The sequence below is a fragment of the Myxine glutinosa genome, chromosome 3, assembly GCF_964187855.1.
Source record: "Myxine glutinosa chromosome 3, kmMyxGlut1.1, whole genome shotgun sequence".
NCBI classification, from domain to species: Eukaryota; Metazoa; Chordata; class Myxini; order Myxiniformes; family Myxinidae; genus Myxine; species Myxine glutinosa.
In genome coordinates, this window is record NC_136263.1 from 108,220,221 (window position 1) to 108,241,777 (window position 21,557).

The 21,557-nt window shown below is 44.8% G+C and overlaps 1 protein-coding gene across 4 annotated transcripts in view; it reads right to left on the reverse strand.

The window, feature by feature from the left end:
* The window catches only part of LOC137423271 (XK-related protein 8), a 54,408-nt gene that overhangs the window by 11,533 nt on the left and 21,318 nt on the right, over positions 1 to 21,557 (reverse strand). For all 4 annotated transcript variants that reach the window (XM_068110226.2, XM_068110225.2, XM_078774409.1 and 1 more), the window contains one exon: positions 14,047 to 14,332. In XM_068110226.2, the coding sequence (XP_067966327.2) occupies positions 14,047 to 14,332 (286 nt within the window). The remainder of the gene's footprint in view (positions 1 to 14,046; positions 14,333 to 21,557) is intronic.

Below are 21,557 nucleotides of genomic sequence, written 5' to 3' on the forward strand. Positions count from 1 at the left end.
TTTGGAAGAGGGAGACAGATTTGAGAGTTCGGTCTTGAGAGTGGAGAGATATTGTTTCCTGGCTCTCCTGAGGGTGGACACACACTTGTTTTGGGCTTTGTGAAAGGAAATGAGATTTCCTTCTGTTGGATTTGCCTTCCAAGAGGCAAAGGCAAGTTGTTTCAGGGCAACTGCCTCACCACAACATTCCGTGTGCCATGGACGGGAGGAAGGGTATGACAACTGAAGACGAGATGGGATAAATCTGTGCATGAGAGAGAGCAATTCACTTTGGAATAATTCCCAGGATGAGTTGATGTCAGAGGCAGTCGAGATGGGAGACCAGTCCAGATGATTGATGGCTGCTTGAAGACCGTGCCATTTGGCCCGAGTGAAATGCCAGACTCGTCGACGCTGAGGAGGCTCTCTGAGAATGGTCAGAGAGATGTCCACTTTAACAAGCACATGATCAGATGAGCCGATTGGAGCAGAAGAAGAGCAGCAGACATTTTCAGGGAAGTTAGTCATAACCACGTCTAGAAAAGAAGATACTCCATTGACTGAGATCCGGGTCGAGAAATTGACAGATTGTGTCAGTCCCAGTGAGTCGCAGAAGTCCTTTGCCGAGGAGCCATGGCTGGTGAGAGAGGAACCCTCACCCAGCCAACTGGCATGGTGACAATTGAAATCACCACATATGAGGAAGAGAGAGTTGGGATGAGTAGATAGAAGTTGGTCCATATTATCAGACAGCGAGATGTCGATGGAGTCATTACTGTTTGGTGGATGGTACAACACACACATGAACAAAAGGTGGGAGCGAAGGGGAAGCCGTAGCCAGAGGTATTCCTGGGGGTGAGGTGGAGAGAGGGCAGTGCAGGGCGAGTGAGGAAGAGAGTTTTTGATAAAGAAAGCAACCCCACCTCCAGGACGAGGCTCAGGTCTATCATACCAGATGAGGGAGTAACCCGGGAGAGATATTAAGGAATCAGAGACATCATGAAGGAGGAAAGTTTCTGTTAAGCAGATCAAGTCTGGTTTGTCAGAAGCAACCTGTATGGAGAGATCAGTCAAGTTTGAGTGAAGGCCCTGGATGTTTGAGGTCCATACCGTTAATGAAGAGGAAGGGGAAGCATCGGATACAAAACCGGGGGGGGGGGGAGGGGTGGGGTTAGATGTGGAAGAGGAGGAAGAGGTAGGGAGAGCTGTTGACAGTGTGTCAGCGATTTCAGAATAGCTAGGAGAAAGGGAAGGATGGGGTGGACAAATGGTTTGACGGTGATTGGGTGAGGCACAGTGAGGTGTTATTTGAGGGGCGGGGGGGGGGCAGAGCGAGGCAGAAGGTTGGGCGAGATGGAGGTGAGAGTTGGAAGGGGGAAGAAGCGGGGAGGACGCTTTGAGGAGGAGGGGTGAGAGGGGGGAAATGGAGAAAAAATGAGGGTGGGGAGATTTGAAGGGGAGGGGTGAGGGGGAGTTTAGGAGGGAAGGGGCAAGGGGGGAGGGATTTGAAAGGGATGGGAGATGGGGGAGATTTGGAGGGGAGGGGTGAGGGGGAAGATTTGAAGGGGAGGGGTGAGTTTGGATTCTAGAAAGTGTTGTACGATTAATGAGAAACATTCCAAAATGAGTTTATTGTGACCTTCAAGCAGAGATACGTTTAAGGACGCTGGAGCGGGGGGGGGGGGGGGAGGGGTGGGGGGGGGGGTGGAGTGCCGGTGAGTTGAGAGAATGTAGGAAAGAGGAACTGTAAGAGATGGAAAAAAATTTTGGAATTTTTTGGAATGAATTGGAATTTTTTGGAATTTTTGGAATGAGCTTTTGAAGAAGAAAAAGGTGTTATAATATACGACAGAATACATCACTTCAGGGGAAAGTTTAAACTGTTAAATTGAACAGTGAAAACTATCTGGTGAAATGGGGGTGAAACACGTGGTCGAAGAACGAACGAACGAATAAGAACAACGAATAAACGAATAAGAACAAAGAAGGAAATGTTTTTTGGGTTTTTTTTTAGTTCAGATTTTAAACAAGGAAGTATGGGGTGAAAAGATTGGGAAAAACTGAGAGAACGAAAGTAATTGGACCACAATCGACCTCTGAGAGAAAACAAAGCCTCAAGGTAGGAAACAAGGTACTTGTCCGCAAAAAACGCGGCATGAAATAACCGACGATTTTTTATACAGGTATAAAGGATTAATAATAATAATAATAATAATAATGCATTTATTTTATATAGCGCTTTTCAGGAAGCCCAAAGACGCTTTGACAGAGTGCAAAACATAATGCATAGCAAAACATAAAAACAATTGCAAAAAAAGAAGAATCAATAGGGAAATATTCAAAGCACAAAGGAGGGAGAAGGAGAGGAGATAGTCAGGGGTTAGATGCTGTGGGTTCAATGTTGAATGCAGTGTTGAACAGGTGGGTCTTGAGTGATGTTTTGAATGTGGTGAGTGAGGAGGAGTCTCTGATGGTGTGAGGTAGCGAGTTCCAGAGGGTGGGAGCAGCGATGGAGAAGGCCCTGTCCCCCCAGGATCTAAATTTGGTCCGGATGGGGGGGGGTCAGGAGGTTGGTACCAGCAGAGCGGAGGTTGCGGGTGGGAGTGTGTCTGGAGAGGAGGTCAGCCAGGTAGGATGGGGCCAGGTTATGGAGGGCTTTGTAGGTCAAGAGGAGGATTTTGTACTGGATTCTCTGGGAGATGGGGAGCCAGTGAAGCTTGTAAAGGACGGGGGTGATGTGGTCACGGGTCCGGGAATGGGTGAGTAGACGGGCAGCGGAGTTCTGAATGTATTGGAGTTTATTGGTGATTGTTGAGGGTGAACCATAAAGGAGGCTATTGCAGTAGTCCAGACGGGAAGTGATGAAGGCGTGGATGAGGGTTTCTGCAGCCACGGAGGAGAGGGATGGACGGAGACGGGCGATGTTTTTCAGGTGAAAGAAGGCTGTCTTTGTGATCTGTTTAGTGTATTTGTCGAAGGAGAGGGTTTGGTCAAAGATGATGCCAAGATTCCGGATGTGAGGGGAGGTGGATACTGGGAAACCGTCGATGTTGAGGGCAAAGTTATGGGTGGATTTTGTGAGCGTTTTTGGGCCAATGATGATTATTTCAGATTTATCACAGTTAAGTTTGAGGAAGTTGATTTGAAGCCAGGATTTTATTTCAGTGATGCAGTTTGTCAGGATAGAGTGGGTGGCGGTGGAGATGGACTTGGTGGAGATGAAAAGCTGGATGTCATCGGCGAAGCAGTGGAATTGGAGACCATGACGGCGGATTAAGTGACCGAGGGGGGACAGGTAAAGGATGAAGAGGAGGGGGCCAAGAACTGAACCTTGGGGGACACCTTGGGGGAGGGGAGCAGTGGGGGATTTGCAGTTATTGATGGAGATGAACTGACGTCTGTCAGAGAGGTATGATTTAATCCAAGAGAGGGCAGTGCCGGTAATGTTAAAGGTGGTTTTAAGTCGGGTGAGGAGGATGGTGTGATCGATGGTGTCAAAGGCGGCGCTGAGGTCGAGGAGGATGAGAATGTTGAGGTTGCCAGCGTCAGAGGAGAGGAGAAGGTCGTTGGTGATTTTGAGGAGAGCAGTTTCAGTACTGTGGTTGGAGCGGAATCCGGATTTGAATGTTTCATACAGGTTATTGGCAGAGAGGTGATGTTTGAGTTGAGTGGCTACAGCGCGTTCCAAAACCTTTGACAGAAAGGGTAGGTTGGAGATGGGTCTGAAGTTATTTAGGGTGTCAGGGTTTAGTCCAGGCTTTTTCAGAATGGGGGTAACAGCAGCAATTTTGAGGGATGGTGGGACGATGCCTGTAGACAGGGAGGAGTTTATTGTTGCAATGATAAGTGGAGAGAGAGCAGGAAGGGAGGCCTTGACAAAGCTGGAGGGGATGGGGTCAAGAGTGCAGGTGGCAGTTTTCATTCCGATGAGGAGTTCAGAGAGGTCAGTAGGGGAGACTGGGGAGAATTGAGACAGGGGATGGCAGGATAAGGGGGGGCAGGTGGTTTGAGGGGGAGCGGGTGCGGCGGTGGTCAAGCTGTTGTAGATGTTTTCAATTTTGCGTTGGAAGAATGAAAGGAAGGAGATGCAGTTGTCTATTGTGAATGACTGGGTGGTGGTGTTCAGGGGGCTGAGGAGTTTGTTTATTGTAGAGAAGAGTGCTTTTGGGTTTCCAGAGCCAGAGTGGATAATTTGAGAGTAGTAGGCGGAGCGGGCACGGGAGAGGGCATCTTTATAGTGTTGTATGTGGTCCTTGTAGGCCTGGGAGTGAACTGTGAGACCTGTTTTATTGCGGAGTCTTTCAAGTTGGCGAGCACGAGTTTTCATCAGGCGGAGTTCAGGGGTAAACCAGGGAGCAGAATGGGTGAAAGAAACTGTTTTGGTTTTTATAGGCGCAAGTTGGTCAAGGCAGGAGGAGAGAGTGTGGTTGTAGTAGTCAGTGAGGTCAGAAGGGGTGTGGAGGTCAACGAAGGGAGAAGTGGACATTTTTTCAGAGAGGGTCGATGAGAATGAGGTAGGTGAAAGAGCGTTTAGCTTACGGAAGTTGATAGTGCGATAATGCCTTGGTGCTGGGGTGGGGATGTTGATGGTCAGAGTGATGGCTAGGTGGTCAGAGAGAGTGAGGTCGGAGCCAGAGAGATGGTGCAAAATTAGTCCAGTAGAGCAGACAAGGTCCAAAATGTGACCACGGTTATGGGTAGGAAAGTTGACATGTTGAGTGAGGTTAAAGCAGGTGAGTAAATCAGTGAAGTCAGTGGTTAGCGTGGAGTCAGTGGAGTCCATGTGGATATTGAAATCACCAAGGAGGAGGATTGAGGGGGAGAGGGAACATAGCTGGGTCAGAAAGTAGGAGAAGTCAGACAGGAATGATGGGTGTGGTTTGGGAGGGCGGTAGCCAACAGCCATGACTGACTGTGTGTGACCAGAGAGTTTAAAAGCCAGGTGTTCAAATGATGGAGCAGATGAGATGGAGATGAGGTTGGTCTTGATGTCTTGTCGGTGAATAACGGCAATTCCACCACCTCGGCCCTCCGAGCGTGGTTTATTGATGTAAGAATATCCATTGGGTGTGGTGAGGTTGAGCGTGTAGTAGTCCAGTGGTTGTTGCCAGGTCTCAGTGAGACAGAGAAAGTCCAGTTTATTTTCCAGGATGTAGTCGTTCAGGATGAGGCATTTGTTGTTGAGGGACCGGGTATTGAACAGGGTGAGCTTGATGTTGTTTTGTACGGCGGGTATGAATCCAGGTGATTTGGCCAGGGTTCGCAGACAGGAGGTGCGATTTTGTGCGTTGTTGTGACCAGGTGTATTGGGACGATGAGTGGGAGTGCGCTGAGCCGACCAGAGGATGGGGATGGAGTGACCTGATTGTAAATAAACAAACTTACGACCGGAGCCACGGTGAATGTACCTGGGTCGACGCAGGAGTCCATTCGATTTGATTGCAGAGATGCATGATGGGGTGGAGCGGGTTTTAAGCAGGAGAAGCCTTGCGGCGGAGTACCGCAGAGCCATGCCAGCAGGAGCGAAGGGACGAGCACGAGGCCAAGGGTGAGGAGGCGAAACAATCGTCACAACCCACGGCAGTGGGCCCGAGGAAACAGCGAAGGAGCCGAGCAGGTGAAGCCAGGAGCAGAGCCGGGACCATGCAGAGGGCAGACAGGAGCGAAGAGACGAGCACGAGGCCAAGGTTGAGGAGGCAAAGCGGCAAATGCAGCGGCAAACGACCGCCGCCGCTAATCAAGATCACGGCGGCAAACCGCCACCACCGCCGCTGCAAACAATGGGCACAACCCACGAGAGTGAGCCCGAGGAAACAGCGAAGGAGCCGAGCAGGTGAAGCCAGGAGCAGCAGAGCAGAGCCGGGACCGTGCAGAGGGCAGACTCAATGGCCAAAAATCCACCACGACCACCAGGAAAGCAAGATACAGACAATGGTCCAGTCAGAGAAGCGGCGAGCAAGTGACGCCAGCGTCCTCTCACGACCGGACCGGAAACGGAAGTTTTTCAAGTATATTGGAAACGGAAACCATTAACACCGAGAATCTTTCTAAGGACACAATGTAGATAAATTCAGTTTGGACAAAAATACAATTGTGAACAATTACTTAACTTCGAAAGCGAGGAGAGCGTGTGCAGCTTCAAAAAACCGTGCCCTCGCCGACAAGATCTCGCGAGATCTCCAATATTGTCCGGGTCATTTTAGGATTTCAGTGTGGAATAAGTTAAAATTTAGTAATTTTTTCAGCTTTTTTGTTTTGTTCCACTGCAAACCAAAGAAATACATTTGTGGATACCAAAAGATTTTTTAATTTCAACAATTTTCTGGAAGAAATGGTGCATTATTTGAAATAAGTGCAAAGGTGCCAATATTTTTGGCCTCGACTGTATGTTGACCTTTCGGCCTATGTTGATCTCAAAAGTAATCGGTGGTTGAATTCAGTGAACTGATATGCAAATCCTCTTCATATATCAAGTAAATCAGATGAAAATTACGGATAATTGAAATTTGACAATGTTGTTGATCTTTTGACCCCAAAAACAATAGGCTTCTTACTTATGACCAACCCTGATGATTGAATTCACTTGGTGAAGTTTTGTGAAGATCGGTTGAAAATTGTGACCTGTAGACGATTGACATACAGACAGACAGCCAAATAGGCAGACAGAATAACACACACAACCAACCAATATACTTGAAAAACTTTCATTGAGCCAGTTCTTATGGGGAAGGAGGAATAAGACATGAGACAAATGCGGCAAAGAAACATGCAACAAGATGTTCTGGAGGAGTTATAAACACAATATGGAAAGGGGGAGACCATCTATATTATAATAGCCGGAGATGATTCTGTCTGTCTGTCTGTATGTTGGGCGTCTGTCCGGGGTGTGGCTTACTCGGTTTGCAGAGTAGCTCCACCCATAGCTCCACCCATTCTGGGAGTGGCTTCATATAATTATAAACAAATATCCACCATTTTATTAACTCGCATAGCTTTGAGACCTGTTTTGTAGGCCCGTGGTGTCTTGCTCTCTCTCCCAGTTTTATTTCAAATCAAATTCGATATATCATTTCATTTTTCACAGTCGCTAACATAGTTTTAGACTCGGTTGAAAAAAAACGGGAAGAAATTCCAATGAAAGTTGCCGTTTATAGAACGAAATGAATTCTCAAACGCCTGTAACTTCAAGGCCATTGAGTCTCTCTCACGCCTTTATCTCCAATCTAACTCACCATATGATTTCATTTTTATCGATGGTTTTAGACTCGGTGTCAGCAATAATTGAGAACATTCCACACACGTGGGAAAATGCAAAGATATATTTTTAAAAATCGCGTCATGGTGTATCATACACCGCCCAACATGACACCGACGGCAACGTGCCGATACATATTAAAAATTCGATATATCATTTCATTTTTCACAGTCGCTAACATAGTTTTAAACTCGGTTGAAAAAAAACGGGAAGAAAATCCGATGAAAGTTGCCGTTTATAGAACGAAATGAATTCTCAAAGGCCTGTAACTTCAAGGCCATTGAGTCTCTCTCACGCCTTTATCTCCAATCTAGCTCACCAAATGATTTCATTTTTATCGATGGTTTTGGACTCGGTGTCAGCAATAATTGAGAACATTCCACACACGCGGGAAAATGCAGAGATATATTTTTTAAAATCGCGTCATGGTGTATCATACACCGCCCAACATGACACCGACGGCAACGTGTCGATATATATTAAAAATTCGATATATCATTTCATTTTTCACAGTCGCTAACATAGTTTTAGACTCGGTTGAAAAAAAACGGGAAGAAAATCCGATGAAAGTTGCCCTTTATAGAACGAAATGAATTCTCAAACGCCTGTAACTTCAAGGCCATTGAGTCTCTCTCACGCCTTTATCTCCAATCGAACTCACCATATGATTTCATTTTTATCGATGGTTTTAGACTCGGTGTCAGCAATAATTGAGAACATTCCACACACGCGGGAAAATGCAGAGATATCTTTTTAAAAATCGCGTCATGGTGTATCATACACCGCCCAACATGACACCGACGGCAACGTGTCGATATATATTAAAAATTCGCTTTTGCTTTTCCGTTAAGATATATTACTTTTTCGTTTGATGACAGTCGTCACAAAAACGTCAACAATGATGCCGACATATATTTCTTCGTTTTTATTTAATTCAACATTATTAGCCGGAAGTAAAATATGTTTCAGGAAATTACCGAGAGATATTTCTTCGTTTTTTAAAATTAGTTATGTGCGAATACACTTTAAATAGGTTTATTTGAAATCTTTAATTTTCCACAATATAATTTACTTGCCATTTATCATTTGATGATTACGAGACACTTCCTCTTGAGGATCGCGACAATTCATGCGCTGCGTGGAAACTTCTATTTCCAAAATGAATGAGACGATCGATGGAGAACGCAGACTTGAACAGGATGTAGCAAGAAAGTGAATGAGACGGGCGAACGAGTCCATCGACGAACGTCAATGCAAACTTGCGGGGTCACCCGTGGGAATCCCACGGGCATGGATGTGTGTGACATTTCGACATATTGAGTTAGATGCTGCACATTCATTTTTACAAAATGGTTACTGGCAAGTCATCAGATCCAGAAATGGTGTAATTAACACAATTTATTTACGCGCAAGCACGAAAGCAAGACGGCCCGATTTCCGATTCCGACGGGCGAGACGGGCCGACGGGCGAGACGGGCCGACTGGCGAGACGGGCGAGACGGGCCGATTTGGAGCAAGAAAAAGAACGAGACGGGAGAAAAACGAGAGAAACGAGACGGGGAAAGCCGATTGGAGAGGCGAGTGAGGAGCGATTGGAGAGGCGAGTGAGGAGTGATTGGAGAGGCGAGTGAGGAGCGATTGGAGAGGCGAGTGAGGAGCGATTGGAGAGGCGAGTGAGGAGCGATTGGAGAGGCGAGTGAGGAGCGGTTGGAGAGGCGAGTGAGGAGCGATTGGAGAGGCGAGTGAGGAGCGATTAGAGAGGCGAGTGAGGAGCGATTGGAGAGGCGATTGGAGAGGCGAGTGAGGAGCGATTGGACAGGCGAGTGAGGAGCGGTTGGAGAGGCGAGTGAGGAGCGATTGGAGAGGCGAGTGAGGAGCGATTGGAGAGGCGAGTGAGGAGCGATTGGAGGTGAGTGAGGCATTATTGGAGAGGAGAGTGAGGAGCGATTGGAGAGGCGAGTGAGGAGCGATTGGAGAGGCGAGTGAGGAGCGATTGGAGAGGCGAGTGAGGAGCGATTGGAGAGGCGAGTGAGGAGCGATTGGAGAGGCGAGTGAGGAGCGATTGGAGAGGAGAGTGAGGCGCGATTGGAGAGGAGTGTGAGGCGTGATTGGAGAGGAGTATGAGGCGCGATTGGAGAGGAGTGAGGCGCGATTGGAGAGGCGTGTGAGGGATTGGAGAGGAGAGGAGTGTGAGGGATTGGAGAGGAGAGGAATGTGAGGGATTGGAGAGGAGAGGAGTGCTAGGTGGAGAGAGGAGAGTGTCAGGTGGAGAGAGGAGAGTGTCAGGTGGAGAGGAGTGAGGGGTCACATATTATGTGAAATAAATAAATTGTGTTCATTACACCATTTCTGGATCTGATGACTTGCCAGTAACCATTTTGTAAAAATGAATGTGCAGCATCTAACTCAATATGTCGAAATGTCACACACGTCCATGCCCGTGGGATTCCCACAGGTGACCCCACTATATTTCTTCGTTTTTATTTCATTCAACATTATTATCCGGAAGTAAAGGTTCACATGTTCATTTCACGTGTGCAAAAACAAACTCCATTTCACGTGTGCATGGACATGAAACACAGACGGGAAATTGCTTAGAGATATTTCGTTCGAAGCAATTATACACCACCCAAATAAAATATTTCACCGATACACCGAGCGAATTTCAGCGAATTTCACCAAGTTTCAGGAAATTACCCAGAGATATTTCTTCGTTTTTATTTCATTAGTTACTAGCAGAAGTACTCAGCGTTGCCGGGCGGGGGAGGGGGGAAGGGCACGTACACTTTAAACATGTATATACATGTGGGATGTGGGATATATACATGTAGGACGTGTGTGTGTGTGTGTGTGTGTGTGTGTGTGTGTGTGCGTGTGTGTGTGTGTGTGTGCGCGCATGCATATATGTGTATGTGTATATATATATGTCTGTGTGTGTGTGTGTGTGTGTGTGTGTGTGTGTGTGTGTGTGTGTGTGTGTGTGTGTGTGTGTGTGTGTATATATATATGTGTGTGTGCATATGTGTGTATGTGCGTGCATGTGTGTCGATGTACATTTGTCTGTACATGTGTGTGTGCGTGTATGTGTGTGTATATATGTGTGTGTGTGTTTTTGTGCATGTGTATATATGTGTGTGTCTGTATGTGTATATGTGTGTGTGTGTGTGTGTGTGTGCGTGTATATGTGTGTGTGTGTATGTGTGTGTGTGTGTGTGTGTATGTATGTGTGTGTGTGGGTGTACATGTGTGTATGTGTATATATATGTGTTTGTATATGTGTGTATGTGCCTATGTGTATGTGTGTGCATGTGTGTCAGTGTACATGTGTGTGTACACGTGTGTATGTGTGTGTATATATGTGTGTATGTGTATATATGTGTGTCTGTATGTGTATATATGTGTGTCTGTATGTGTATATATATGTGTGTGCATGTGTGTGTGTGTACGTGTGTGTGTGTGTGTGTGTGTGTGTGTGTATATGTATATGTGTATGCGTGTGTGTGTCTGTGTGTGTGTATGTGTATATGTGTATGTGTCTGTGTGTATATGTGTATGTGTGTGCATGTGTGTGTATACATATGTGTATGTGTGTATGTGTATATGCATGTGTCGGTGTACATGTGTGTGTACGTGTGCGTGCATGTGTGTGTGTGTGTGTGTGTGTGTGTGTGTGTGTGTGTGTGTGTGTGTGTGTGGATGTGTATGTGTGTTTGCGTGTGTGTGTATATATGTGTGTTTGTGTGGGTGTGTGAATAAGAGAGACCGAATTGTGAGATACAGAAATGAAAAAACGAGGTGTGTGTGTGTGTGTGTGTGTGTGTGTGTGTGTGTGTGTGTGTGTGTGTGTGTGTGTTATTGTGAAACTGCATGTGCAGGTGCAGCATCTAACTCAATATGTCGAAATGTCACACACGTCCATGCCCGTGGGATTCCCACGGGTGACCCCGCTAGTCTTACTATAATTCACCAAATGTCTGTCCGTCTGTCTGTCCGTTCGAAGGTACCGCAAAAACGGCTGAACCGATCGCAACGATATTTTGGGTGGGTAATCCTAGGACCCCCTGGAGTAAAATAGGCTGTATTGTTTTTCCAAGTTTTCCAAGTTTTCCAATTTTCCAGTTTTTCCAAACACGATGGAATAATATTTACCGATATGAACAGTGATGTGGCTTTTTTTGAAATTCTACGTACCAGGAGAGTAGATCGACTCCTGACGAACTCTTCCGAAATAAACGTGCGGCTCCGAAGTAACACGGCAGCGTGTGCAAAGCGACTGAGAAATTGAAATATTGAAAATAGTCGAGTACTTCGTGCCGTGCGGCCTAGTTGTTGAAGCTTCCGACCTTGAGGCTGGGTTCTCTCCGGGCATCCAAAGTGAAGTTATTTTTCCATTCGTGTGTTTGTCAAATTTCAACTCGTTATTTTATCGTCTATGCATTATTGTTTGTTTATTGTTAGTTTTGGTTTGAATTTCCTGTAACTTGTAATTAATTAATCGTGTTCTGTTTGCTCCTTGTGTGCGGCCTTGTACCCTGAGGCTACCCCCGTCGGTGGTTGTTAACCTAAGTTCCCTACTTCGTGTTTTGCTTGGTCTTAGATTTTTCCCTTCTACCCCGAACATAATACTCTTTGTCTAACGTTGTAAATCCCCACCGCCCCAAAAAACAAAAAACAAACAAAAAAACATTTATTTTCCTTTCTCCACGTGTGCTGTTGTCTCATCGAGTACTTCTGTCCATGTGTGCTGTTCGCCCCACCCCCATTAGCTCCTTGCCATCCACCTTTTGCCCTGTTCACGTGACGCGTAGTTGTCCCTCTAGGACCTCTCCCCGTTGGTATTTTGTGAATATAAGATTGTTCACGGTTCTGTTCAAATATTATTGAAATATGTTTAAACTTTCCCATGCAGTGTTTTATTCAGTGGTATATTACAACACGCTGTTTTTCTTCCTATTTAAAAGGCTTTTTTCAATTTCCTCTCCAACTCGTTCCACTTCAAAAAAAATAAATTCAATCTCTTACAGTCATGTGAAAAAGTAAGTACACCCCATGTAAAGTTTTGACTTTTTCCAACATATTTCAACATACAGCTAATTGATCTTCATTTCAACAATATTGACAGATAAAGGTGATATAATATAACAAATAGGATGAAACATTTACATTTTGTAGTCCATTGTATAATTTAAAGAAACATAAATGCAAATTTCGCATGTGGAAAAAGTAAGTACACCCTTGGCTCTAATAGGTGGTATTGCCCCCTTTGGCAGAAACAACCTCAAGTAGGCGTTTCTTATAACTGTCTACCAGTCTCTGACATCGACTGGGAGAAATTTTTGCCCACTCCTCCATGCAGAATTCTTTCAGCTGTGCAATGTTTGAGGGGTTTCTTGCATGCACAGCTCGTTTCAAATCCCCCCACAACATCTCGATGGGATTTAGATCCGGGCTTTGACTTGGCCAATCCAGAACCCTCCATTTCTTTCTTTTCAGCCATTCCTTGGTGGATTTACTGGTATGTTTAGGGTCATTGTCATGTTGCAAGGTTCAGCTTCGGTTGAGCTTCAACTCTCCGACAGATGGCCTCACATTATCCTCAAGCACCCTCTGGTACAATGAAGAATTCAGCGTGGATTCTATGATGGTGAGCTGCCCCGGCCATGATGTAGCAAAGCGGCCCCAAACCATAATATTTCCACCACCATGCTTTACAGTTGGTATCAGGTTCTTGTGGTCAAATGCTGTCTTTGGTTTTCGCCAAACATGTCTTCTGGTACTGTGGCCAAATAGCTCTACCTTTGACTCATCTGTCCAGAGCACATTGTTCCAGAAGTGCTGGTCTTTGCCTTGGTGTTCATTGGCAAACTTTAGTCTTGCCCTGATGTTCTTTCTGGACAGGAAAGGTTTCCTCCTGGCACACCTCCCATGTCGATCAAATTTGTGCAGCCTCTTTCTAATGGTAGACTCGTGCACTTTGACATCAACAGTGGCAAGAGCTACCTGTAGGTCCCATGATGACATTCTGGGGTTCTTCGAGACTTCTTTCAGCATCTTGCGGTCTGCTCTCGGGCTGAACTTGCTGGGGAGGCCTGGCCTGAACAAGTTGGCAGTTGTTTGGAATCTTCTCCACTTGTAGATGATCTTCCGGACAGTCGAATGATTGATTTCAAATTGTTTGGAGATCTTTTTAAATCCCTTCCCAGACTCGTAGGCATCTATAACCTTCTTTCTGAAGGCCTCAGAGAACTCTTTTGATCTAGGCATGGTGACGCCGCACTCTTCAACAACAAAGAGCAAACCAAACTAAATGTCTGAGGTTTAAATAAGACAGGTTCCTCCAAGATCCTCTCTAACGATGTTCTAATCATTTGTACCTGAGCTGGTGCACCTGATTCTAATTTTAGGTATTTGAAGTAGTGATAAATGTAGGGGTGTACTTACTTTTTCCACATGCGAAATTTGCATTTATGTTTATTTAAATTATAAATTAAATACCCATGGGGCGGGTACTGTTGCTAGTCTATCTAATACACCGTATGTTCATCCACATGTATTACAATAATGCACTTACCAAACAGATACTTTGAAATAACTATCATTATACTGTAGATGCATAATATACTCCATAGAAGACAGAACTGCAACACCATTAATGTTTATGTGTACAGGGGTTGAATAAGAGCAAGGTGTGATCAAAATTACTGTCTATCTTACTTAAATAATATGCAATCAAATGTTAAATTGTTATCAGGAGAAAGGAATGGGTAAGAGGGAAAAAAAACAGAAAAGAAAGTCAAATTGAAACTACTCACCTCCAGATGAGACCCAGGTGAAGAAGATGGATGACGAGTATGTACCGATGAACTGGGCCATCATTCTTATCATCCAAGACCCAACAAAAGCTGAACAGTTGTTGCGTGGAAGATGAGATGACAAGGAAGCAAACATACAATAGTGCCAGGAAGTGTTTGCTTTCAACAATAAAGTAATAAGTGACCCACAGGTCCAGGAAAAGGTCCATCAACACAAAGAAAAGACCAAGAGCCATCCAAGCAAGGTCAAGCAAAGCAGACCTTGGAGGACATCGGGTCATCATATCTGTAGAGAAATAAACAAACAAAGAGAACGAGAATGGCACTCATCGACGTCGCAACATTGACCAATATGCCTCCGCCCACATTATTACATTATTATAATACTTTGAACCAAGTTTGATTTAAATCCATTCAGCTGTTCTCAAGTATCACATTTTACCTGACATAACTCCGACCTTTGACCTTTGGTGCTGAAATGTAATGAGTTCATCTTTGCATCATAATATATATACATGGGTGAAACAGCAGAAGCTAAAAAAAAGGAAAACTACTCCTTTATAGGGGGATCCTGGGGCATGCTCCCCCGAAAAGTTGTGCAAAATTGATGTCAAAATATGCATTTTGAGGGTGATCTTGTCCAGATTGTAACAAAAAAAACTATGCAAATAAAAAAGTGATATTTGGGGGAATTTAATTTTTCACCTGAATTTTTACCTTTTTTTCCACTTTCACCTGAAAAATTGCACATGAACATACACTGCTGGGAATATTATATTATTTTCAGTTAGTACAGCATTTTATTATTATAAAAGAAATAAATTTTGAATACCACATACCTTGCCTGGACTTTTGATACACAAGTGGGCCGTTGGTCCAAATTTTCATTGGTTGTAGTGTACCTACCTGCTGTAGTGCTTGTGCATTAACTTACCTTTCACCAAACCCAGATGTGCTTGGGCCAGGGTTGGGGGTGGGGCATTATACGTTCGTTATTATTATTATTGCCAAATCATCTATATATTATTATTATTGCCAAATCATCTATATAATAATAGCGTAAGGACTCGACTTTGTTATCCCTTTTACGCCGCACCCAGTGACCCGACGCCCACGGCACTAATGGATTCACGATCTACGAACCGCGCTCTTTGTTTATCACGTACAGACATACTCGAAAAATCTGAATTAGCCGACGTTGGGGCCCAAAAGCATCTGATTAACTGCCGATACGACACCATCTTACGACGCCATCGTATTGGCGTCTGCTGGGCGAAGGCGAAGCAAGCCGTCTGCTGATTGGACAGGCGAAGGCGAAAGCAAGCCGTCCACTGAGTGGACAATCCAGAGCATGCATTTGTGCCGGTGTCGGCGATCGTTGTTCATATACGCACTCTTCATTCTCATCTTTCTTCCTAACTCTTACTCGGACAAGCAAATCCCCTATGCCATCCATAATGGTACACTCTATCCATACACCACATCCTCCCATCCGTGGATGTTCCACGGGTTTCGGCTAGTCTATATAATAATAGCGTAAGGACTCGACTTTGTTATCCCTTTTACGCCGCACCCAGTGACCCGATGCCCACGGCACTAATGGATTTACGATCTACGAACCGCGCTCTTTGTTTATCACGTACAGCCATACTCGAAAAATCTGAATTAGCCGACGTTGGGGCCCAAAAGCATCCGATTAACCGCCGATACGACGCCATCTTATTGGCGTCTGCTGGGTGAAGGCGAAGCAAGCCGTCCGCTGATTGGACAGTCGAAGGCGACAGCAAGCCGTCCACTGAGTGGACAATCCTGAGCATGCATTTGTGCCGGTGTCGTCGATCGCGGTGTACACTAACCTCATCAGGTGGGTTTACCATAATTTCTAAACATTCCGTAAACTGGGTATCTATTTGCCTGCTCCTGTCTTCTCCCACGGCCAGTTATATGTGGCATGTTAAAGAGCACGGTCGTTCAAAGATGTGTATATCAAGGTTGATAATACGAGTACGCAAGGAGTCATCAGAGGCTTGACTATTACCCCAAACATTGTTTATCCAGAAGTGTTAAAATAATTTCAACCTCTGATACTGCGTTCATTGTATTATATTCCTACTGCTCTGCCTTGACATTGACGCTTACCAATGCGCCAGTATGGGGCTAATTCCAGTCGATTTACTAATCCGTTCATTTTTTTTAAAGTCTATGGTTCGACTGCTGTTCCTTTCCATTGACACATACCACTGCGCCAGTGTGGCCAGAGTGGTGCTATGCCGATTCCTATTACGAATCCATTCATTTTTCAAAAGTATATCGTAGCGTTGTCATTTAAGTAGATTGCAATAAATACGTTGTTCATATACGCACTCTTCATTCTCATCTTTCTTCCTAACTCTTACTCGGACAAGCAAATCCCCTATGCCATCCATAATGGTACACTCTATCCATACACCACATCCTCCCTTCCGTGGATGTTCCACGGGTTTCGGCTAGTTCTACTATTATTATTGTTGTTAATATTAATAGTATCAATTTAAAATCCTTTGATATAATGTTATCATTGTTTTTTTTTGGAATTATAACGCCATGCCATGGAAGGACCTATTAAGCTGTGTGTGCAGTGTCCGTGTGTGTGTGCAGTGTCCATGTGTGTGTGTGTGTGTGTGTGTGTGTGTGTGTAGTGTCCATGTGTGCAGTGTCCGTGTGTGTGTGCAGTGTCCGTATGTGTGTGCAGTGTCCGTATGTGTGTGCAGTGTCCGTATGTGTGTGTGCAGTGTCCGTATGTGTGTGTGCAGTGTCCATGTCAGGGCTGTAACCTTTTTACCATTTTAGTTTTGTCATCAAATTTTCACCAAAGCCATTTTTTAAATGCCGTGAACAAACTTTGGTACAGCATGGGTGGTGAAGGTTATGGTCAAGTTTCATCGAAATTGTGTGTGTAGTTTCAGCTAAAAAAGGAAATACCTATTTTGGGGGGTCACACCTGGACCCACTTTGACCCCCGTATACTCCATTAGACTTCAATTTTCTTAATGCTGTGGACAAACTTCGGTACATCATGGGTGATGAAGGTTGTGGTCAAGTTTCATCGAAATAGCATGCTCCCCTGAACTTCGTTCTAGGTGAGCTAAAAATGATGCTGGGGCGAGATGTCAAATTGCCGCCCCTCGTAACTTCCCATAAGTCTTTGAATGGTGCCTCGTAACTTCCCATAAGTCTTTCAAGTGTGTGTGGGTGGTGTGGTGTGGTGTGGTGTGGTGTGGTGTGTGTGTGTATGAGAATATGGAGAACGCAAATTAATAATTTTGTCAAAAGGTCAAACAAAGGTCAGTGTCACATAAAATCATCAATTTTCATGCGATTGACCTGAAATTTTAAGAATTTGCATATTGGGTCAATTAATTTGTGGACAGCACAGATGAAGTACACGAAAACGGCAACACAAAGATTTACCTTTAAATAGTCTTCTACAAAAGTGAAAAATCAAGCAGCATATCAGCAAAATGTGGAAACCACTGAGAGCAGACAAAATTTCGACTTTACATTTGCAATGATACAGTTGAACATGGCGGACGTTTGATTTGAGTTCCAAACACGTTTGATTTGTTTTTTTTTTTAAATAAGTAATTGTTCCAGATTTGGAGATTATCTAGTCTACAGCATCCAATCCTCATATCCGAATCCAGATTTTGATGATATGCTTCAATTATGTAATGATAATCGATCGTGTTTCCAAGGCAAGGTTCATTTGAGTAGGCCAAAACAAAATGGCGGCTTAAGAACCCAGCGAGATGCAGTGGGCTGACCAAGATGGCGGGCCGCCATATTAGTACACCACCACATCGGGTTTTTTTCTTTTCTGAGTACCTCGTTAATCATCTTCAAAAAGGATGTTATAACACACACAAACACCCAGTTTTCATCCCTGCAATCTGTTGGAGGTCCAAGTGTATGCATGCAAAGTTTGGGGCCGCTAGGTTTTATGGTTAGGGAGTTATGGAGGAGACGGATGGACGGGCACTTCCTTTTTATTTATGAATTTGTGTATATATATATATATATATATATATATATATATATATATATATATATATATATATATATATATATATACTAGACGACCCATGACCCGTTGGGTCAATATCAGTTTGAATAGAATATGACAATAGAATTAAAGCGAACGCTGGACATCATCAGGGAGATTATTTGGGCCAGCAAGCCATAAGGCTCACCTCTTCAGCGTTCTAAATCACTTACCTGTGACACGTGATTTCGGCCCTTATCTCCGATCACGTTTTTTTGTTTGTTTTTTTTTTGTAGAAAAAACACGCGACCCGTGGACTACCACGATTTTGTTGTCAGAGGGCACTTCTGATGACGATGTTCTTTGTCGACGATCCTCCATTTACATAAACTCGCACGTTCTCTTTCCTCTTCCCTCAACTGAGTGCCACATACAGCTGACCATGCTGGAAGACAGGTTTCTCCAGGTAGACCAGCACATTCTCCATAGTTTGCCCTTGCGCCTTATGGATCGTCATTGCGAAGCAGGATTGTATGGGAAACTGGCAGCGCTGCAAAGGGATATCCTCAGCTTCCGACAGATTTAGTCGGATCCGAGGGAGCATTACAGTTTCGCCTTCAAACGTTGAACTTATGATCCTCGCAACTATAATATTTCGAAGCATGTCCTCAACAATCATGCGCGTCCCGTTGCAAAGTTTCGGAGGGTCCAAGTTCCGCATCAAAATGATAGGGGATCCTTTTTTGAGCTCGAGGTTGTGCGGCGGCAATCCCGAGACTTCAACGGAATCTAGGAATTCCGTTGGGAAGTGCGCCGCATCAGTACCCTCAGTCACACTGTTGAACGCAGCATACTCCTTGCTAGCACCAGGGAACCTTGTGATGCATCTTGAATTGATGTTTCGCATCATATCGTTGAGGGGCACTAATATAGACCTTGCTGAAAAAACCTCCATCGGATTGGCGAATGATGGATATATGGTATCGATGCACTCATCGAGCCCACTCGCTGTCAGCAGTATATCCTCTGGCAAATCTATCTCATCATCCGCATTTTTCTCGATTCTATCCTCGCCGATGTCGAGCAAAAATCTTGAAAACTGCCCACTTCCGTCGGTCAGTCGCATATTAGTTCTCAAGTGAAACATTCCAAAGCTCTGCCATAAGTAGGACTTCTTTATGCACGCATTCTCAACGTCAGCATCACACCCTCTTTTCACCACGGGCAGACGTTGACGGAAATCACCACAGCATATCGTCAAGATCCCTCCAAAAGGCTCGTCTTTGTCACATACATCACGCAACGTGCGATCCACAGCCTCGAAACTCTCTCTCCTGATCATAGGACACTCATCCCACACGATGAGTTTTGTACTTCGAAAGAGGTCTGCGATAGTGGAATTTTTATCGATGTTGCATACGCCATCTTTCCTCGGTGTCAGAGGGATTTGGAACCTTGAGTGCGCTGTTCTTCCACCAGGCATGAGGGTAGCAACTATGCCAGATGAGGCCACCGCAAGGGCAACTTCTCCACTCGCTCTCACTTTAGAGAGAATCAGGTGAATAAGAAACGTCTTCCCTGTGCCCTCCAGGCGCGTCAATGAAAATCATTGATGACTGATTCGTGCGGATGTTGCTATTCGCGTCCACAGACGTGAGGTGTGATTCGTTGTCCGCGTCCGTAGCGCCGTCGGAGGGTTGATACGACATTCTTCCTGCAAATAGTATTGTGTTTGTGCTATCGTTTTGCCGATCATCAAATGACAAATAAATTACATTGTGAAAATTAAAGATTTCAAATAAACCTATTTAAAGTGTATGCGCATATAAATAATAAAAAAAATCGAAGAAATATCTCTCGGTAATTTCCTGAAACATATTTTACTTCCGGGTAATAATGTTGTGTGAAATAACGAAGATATATACTGTATGCCTGTTATTTTAGGCGGTGTATTTTCGTATATCAACGTGGCGCGATTTTTAAAATATATCTCTGCAATTTCCCGTGTGTGCATGAATGTTCTCAATTATTTCTTTTACCGAGTCTAAAACCATCGATAAAAATGAAATCATATGGCGAGTTAGATTGAACATAAAGGCGTGAAACAGACTCAATGGCCTTGAAGATACAAGCCTTTCAGAATTCATTTCGTTCTATAAACGGAAACTTTCATCGGATTTTCTTCCCGTTTTTTTTCAACCGAGTCTAAAACTATGTTAGCGACTGTGAAAAATGAAATGATATATCAAATTTGGTTTGAAATAAAACTGAGAGAGAGAGAGAGCAAGACACCACGGGCCTACAAAACAGGGCTCAAAGCTATGCGAGTTAATAAAATGGTGGATATTACTACTCTCTCAAAGGGGTTAGCCACGCCCCCGGACCGATCGAATGTTACACACAAACACGCAAGATTTCAATTTTATAATTATATATATATATATATATATATATATATATATATATATATATATATATTGTTACGCAACCGTGATTAACACCACAGTTACGGATGGCCGATTGCGAGACTTTACACTCCCGAGGCGAAAACTCAATAGCGGATTCCAATCAAGCACAAACGCGCGGAATGGCGGGACACAGCGAAGGCTCCGCAACCTTACCTATTAAAATCAAACACCCAGGAAACTGCGTTCAGATATATACAAAAATAATACAAGGATTTATTAAAGAAAAGCAAAGACAGTGACAAAGCAGCGCCGGTAAATCTAATATCCTAGATCGGGACGTCCCCACACGACTGACAGCAAACACAAAACGAGGGAGATGAATTACGAAAAGAATACGTCACGTCGTTCAAAATGTACGCGGATGCGGGCTTATCTTGTCTGTCTTTCGTCGTCTTTGTGGCGGCCGTCCAACACCGCTCCTTTCGGCCCGATCGCACACCACGAGGTCCCTCGCTCCAAGGGTCCAACGCAGGGCTGCACAGAGCAAACGAACTCCACTTGACCAGGGACAGGAAGGACTCCTTTGAACTCCACTCGACTCGACTCTCTGCGGGAGTGCTGGCAGCCAAGTGCCAACTGTTCAGTCCAACTGTTCAGTGCCAACTGCTGAGTGCCAACTGCCAACTGCCAACTGCCTGCTGTGTGCCAACTGTTCAACGAACTGCTTCCACGAACTGCCTCCCACGAACTCCTGTAATGGCGTCCGACTGTCGCTAATATCTCTCGCCGATGACGTCACATTGGCGCACTCCTCAGCCAATAATAGCCTCCCAACTCGCCGGCTCGCCCAGGTCACGCCCTCTGCGGCATCCTCACCACTCCGCGTCCCCGACCCCGCGGTCCTTGTGTTATAACACGTGCCAGGCGAGGTTTGTAGGCCTTGGAGGTGTAAACGGTGGCGGCCCATTGTGGCGGTGGTTTTGGCCTGGTTTCCTGTCCGTTTGTTCCTAAGTCATTGTCAGGGAAAGGAATTATTTAATGTTGCGCTAAGGACCTAACTAATGTTTATGTGGTTTGCAGTG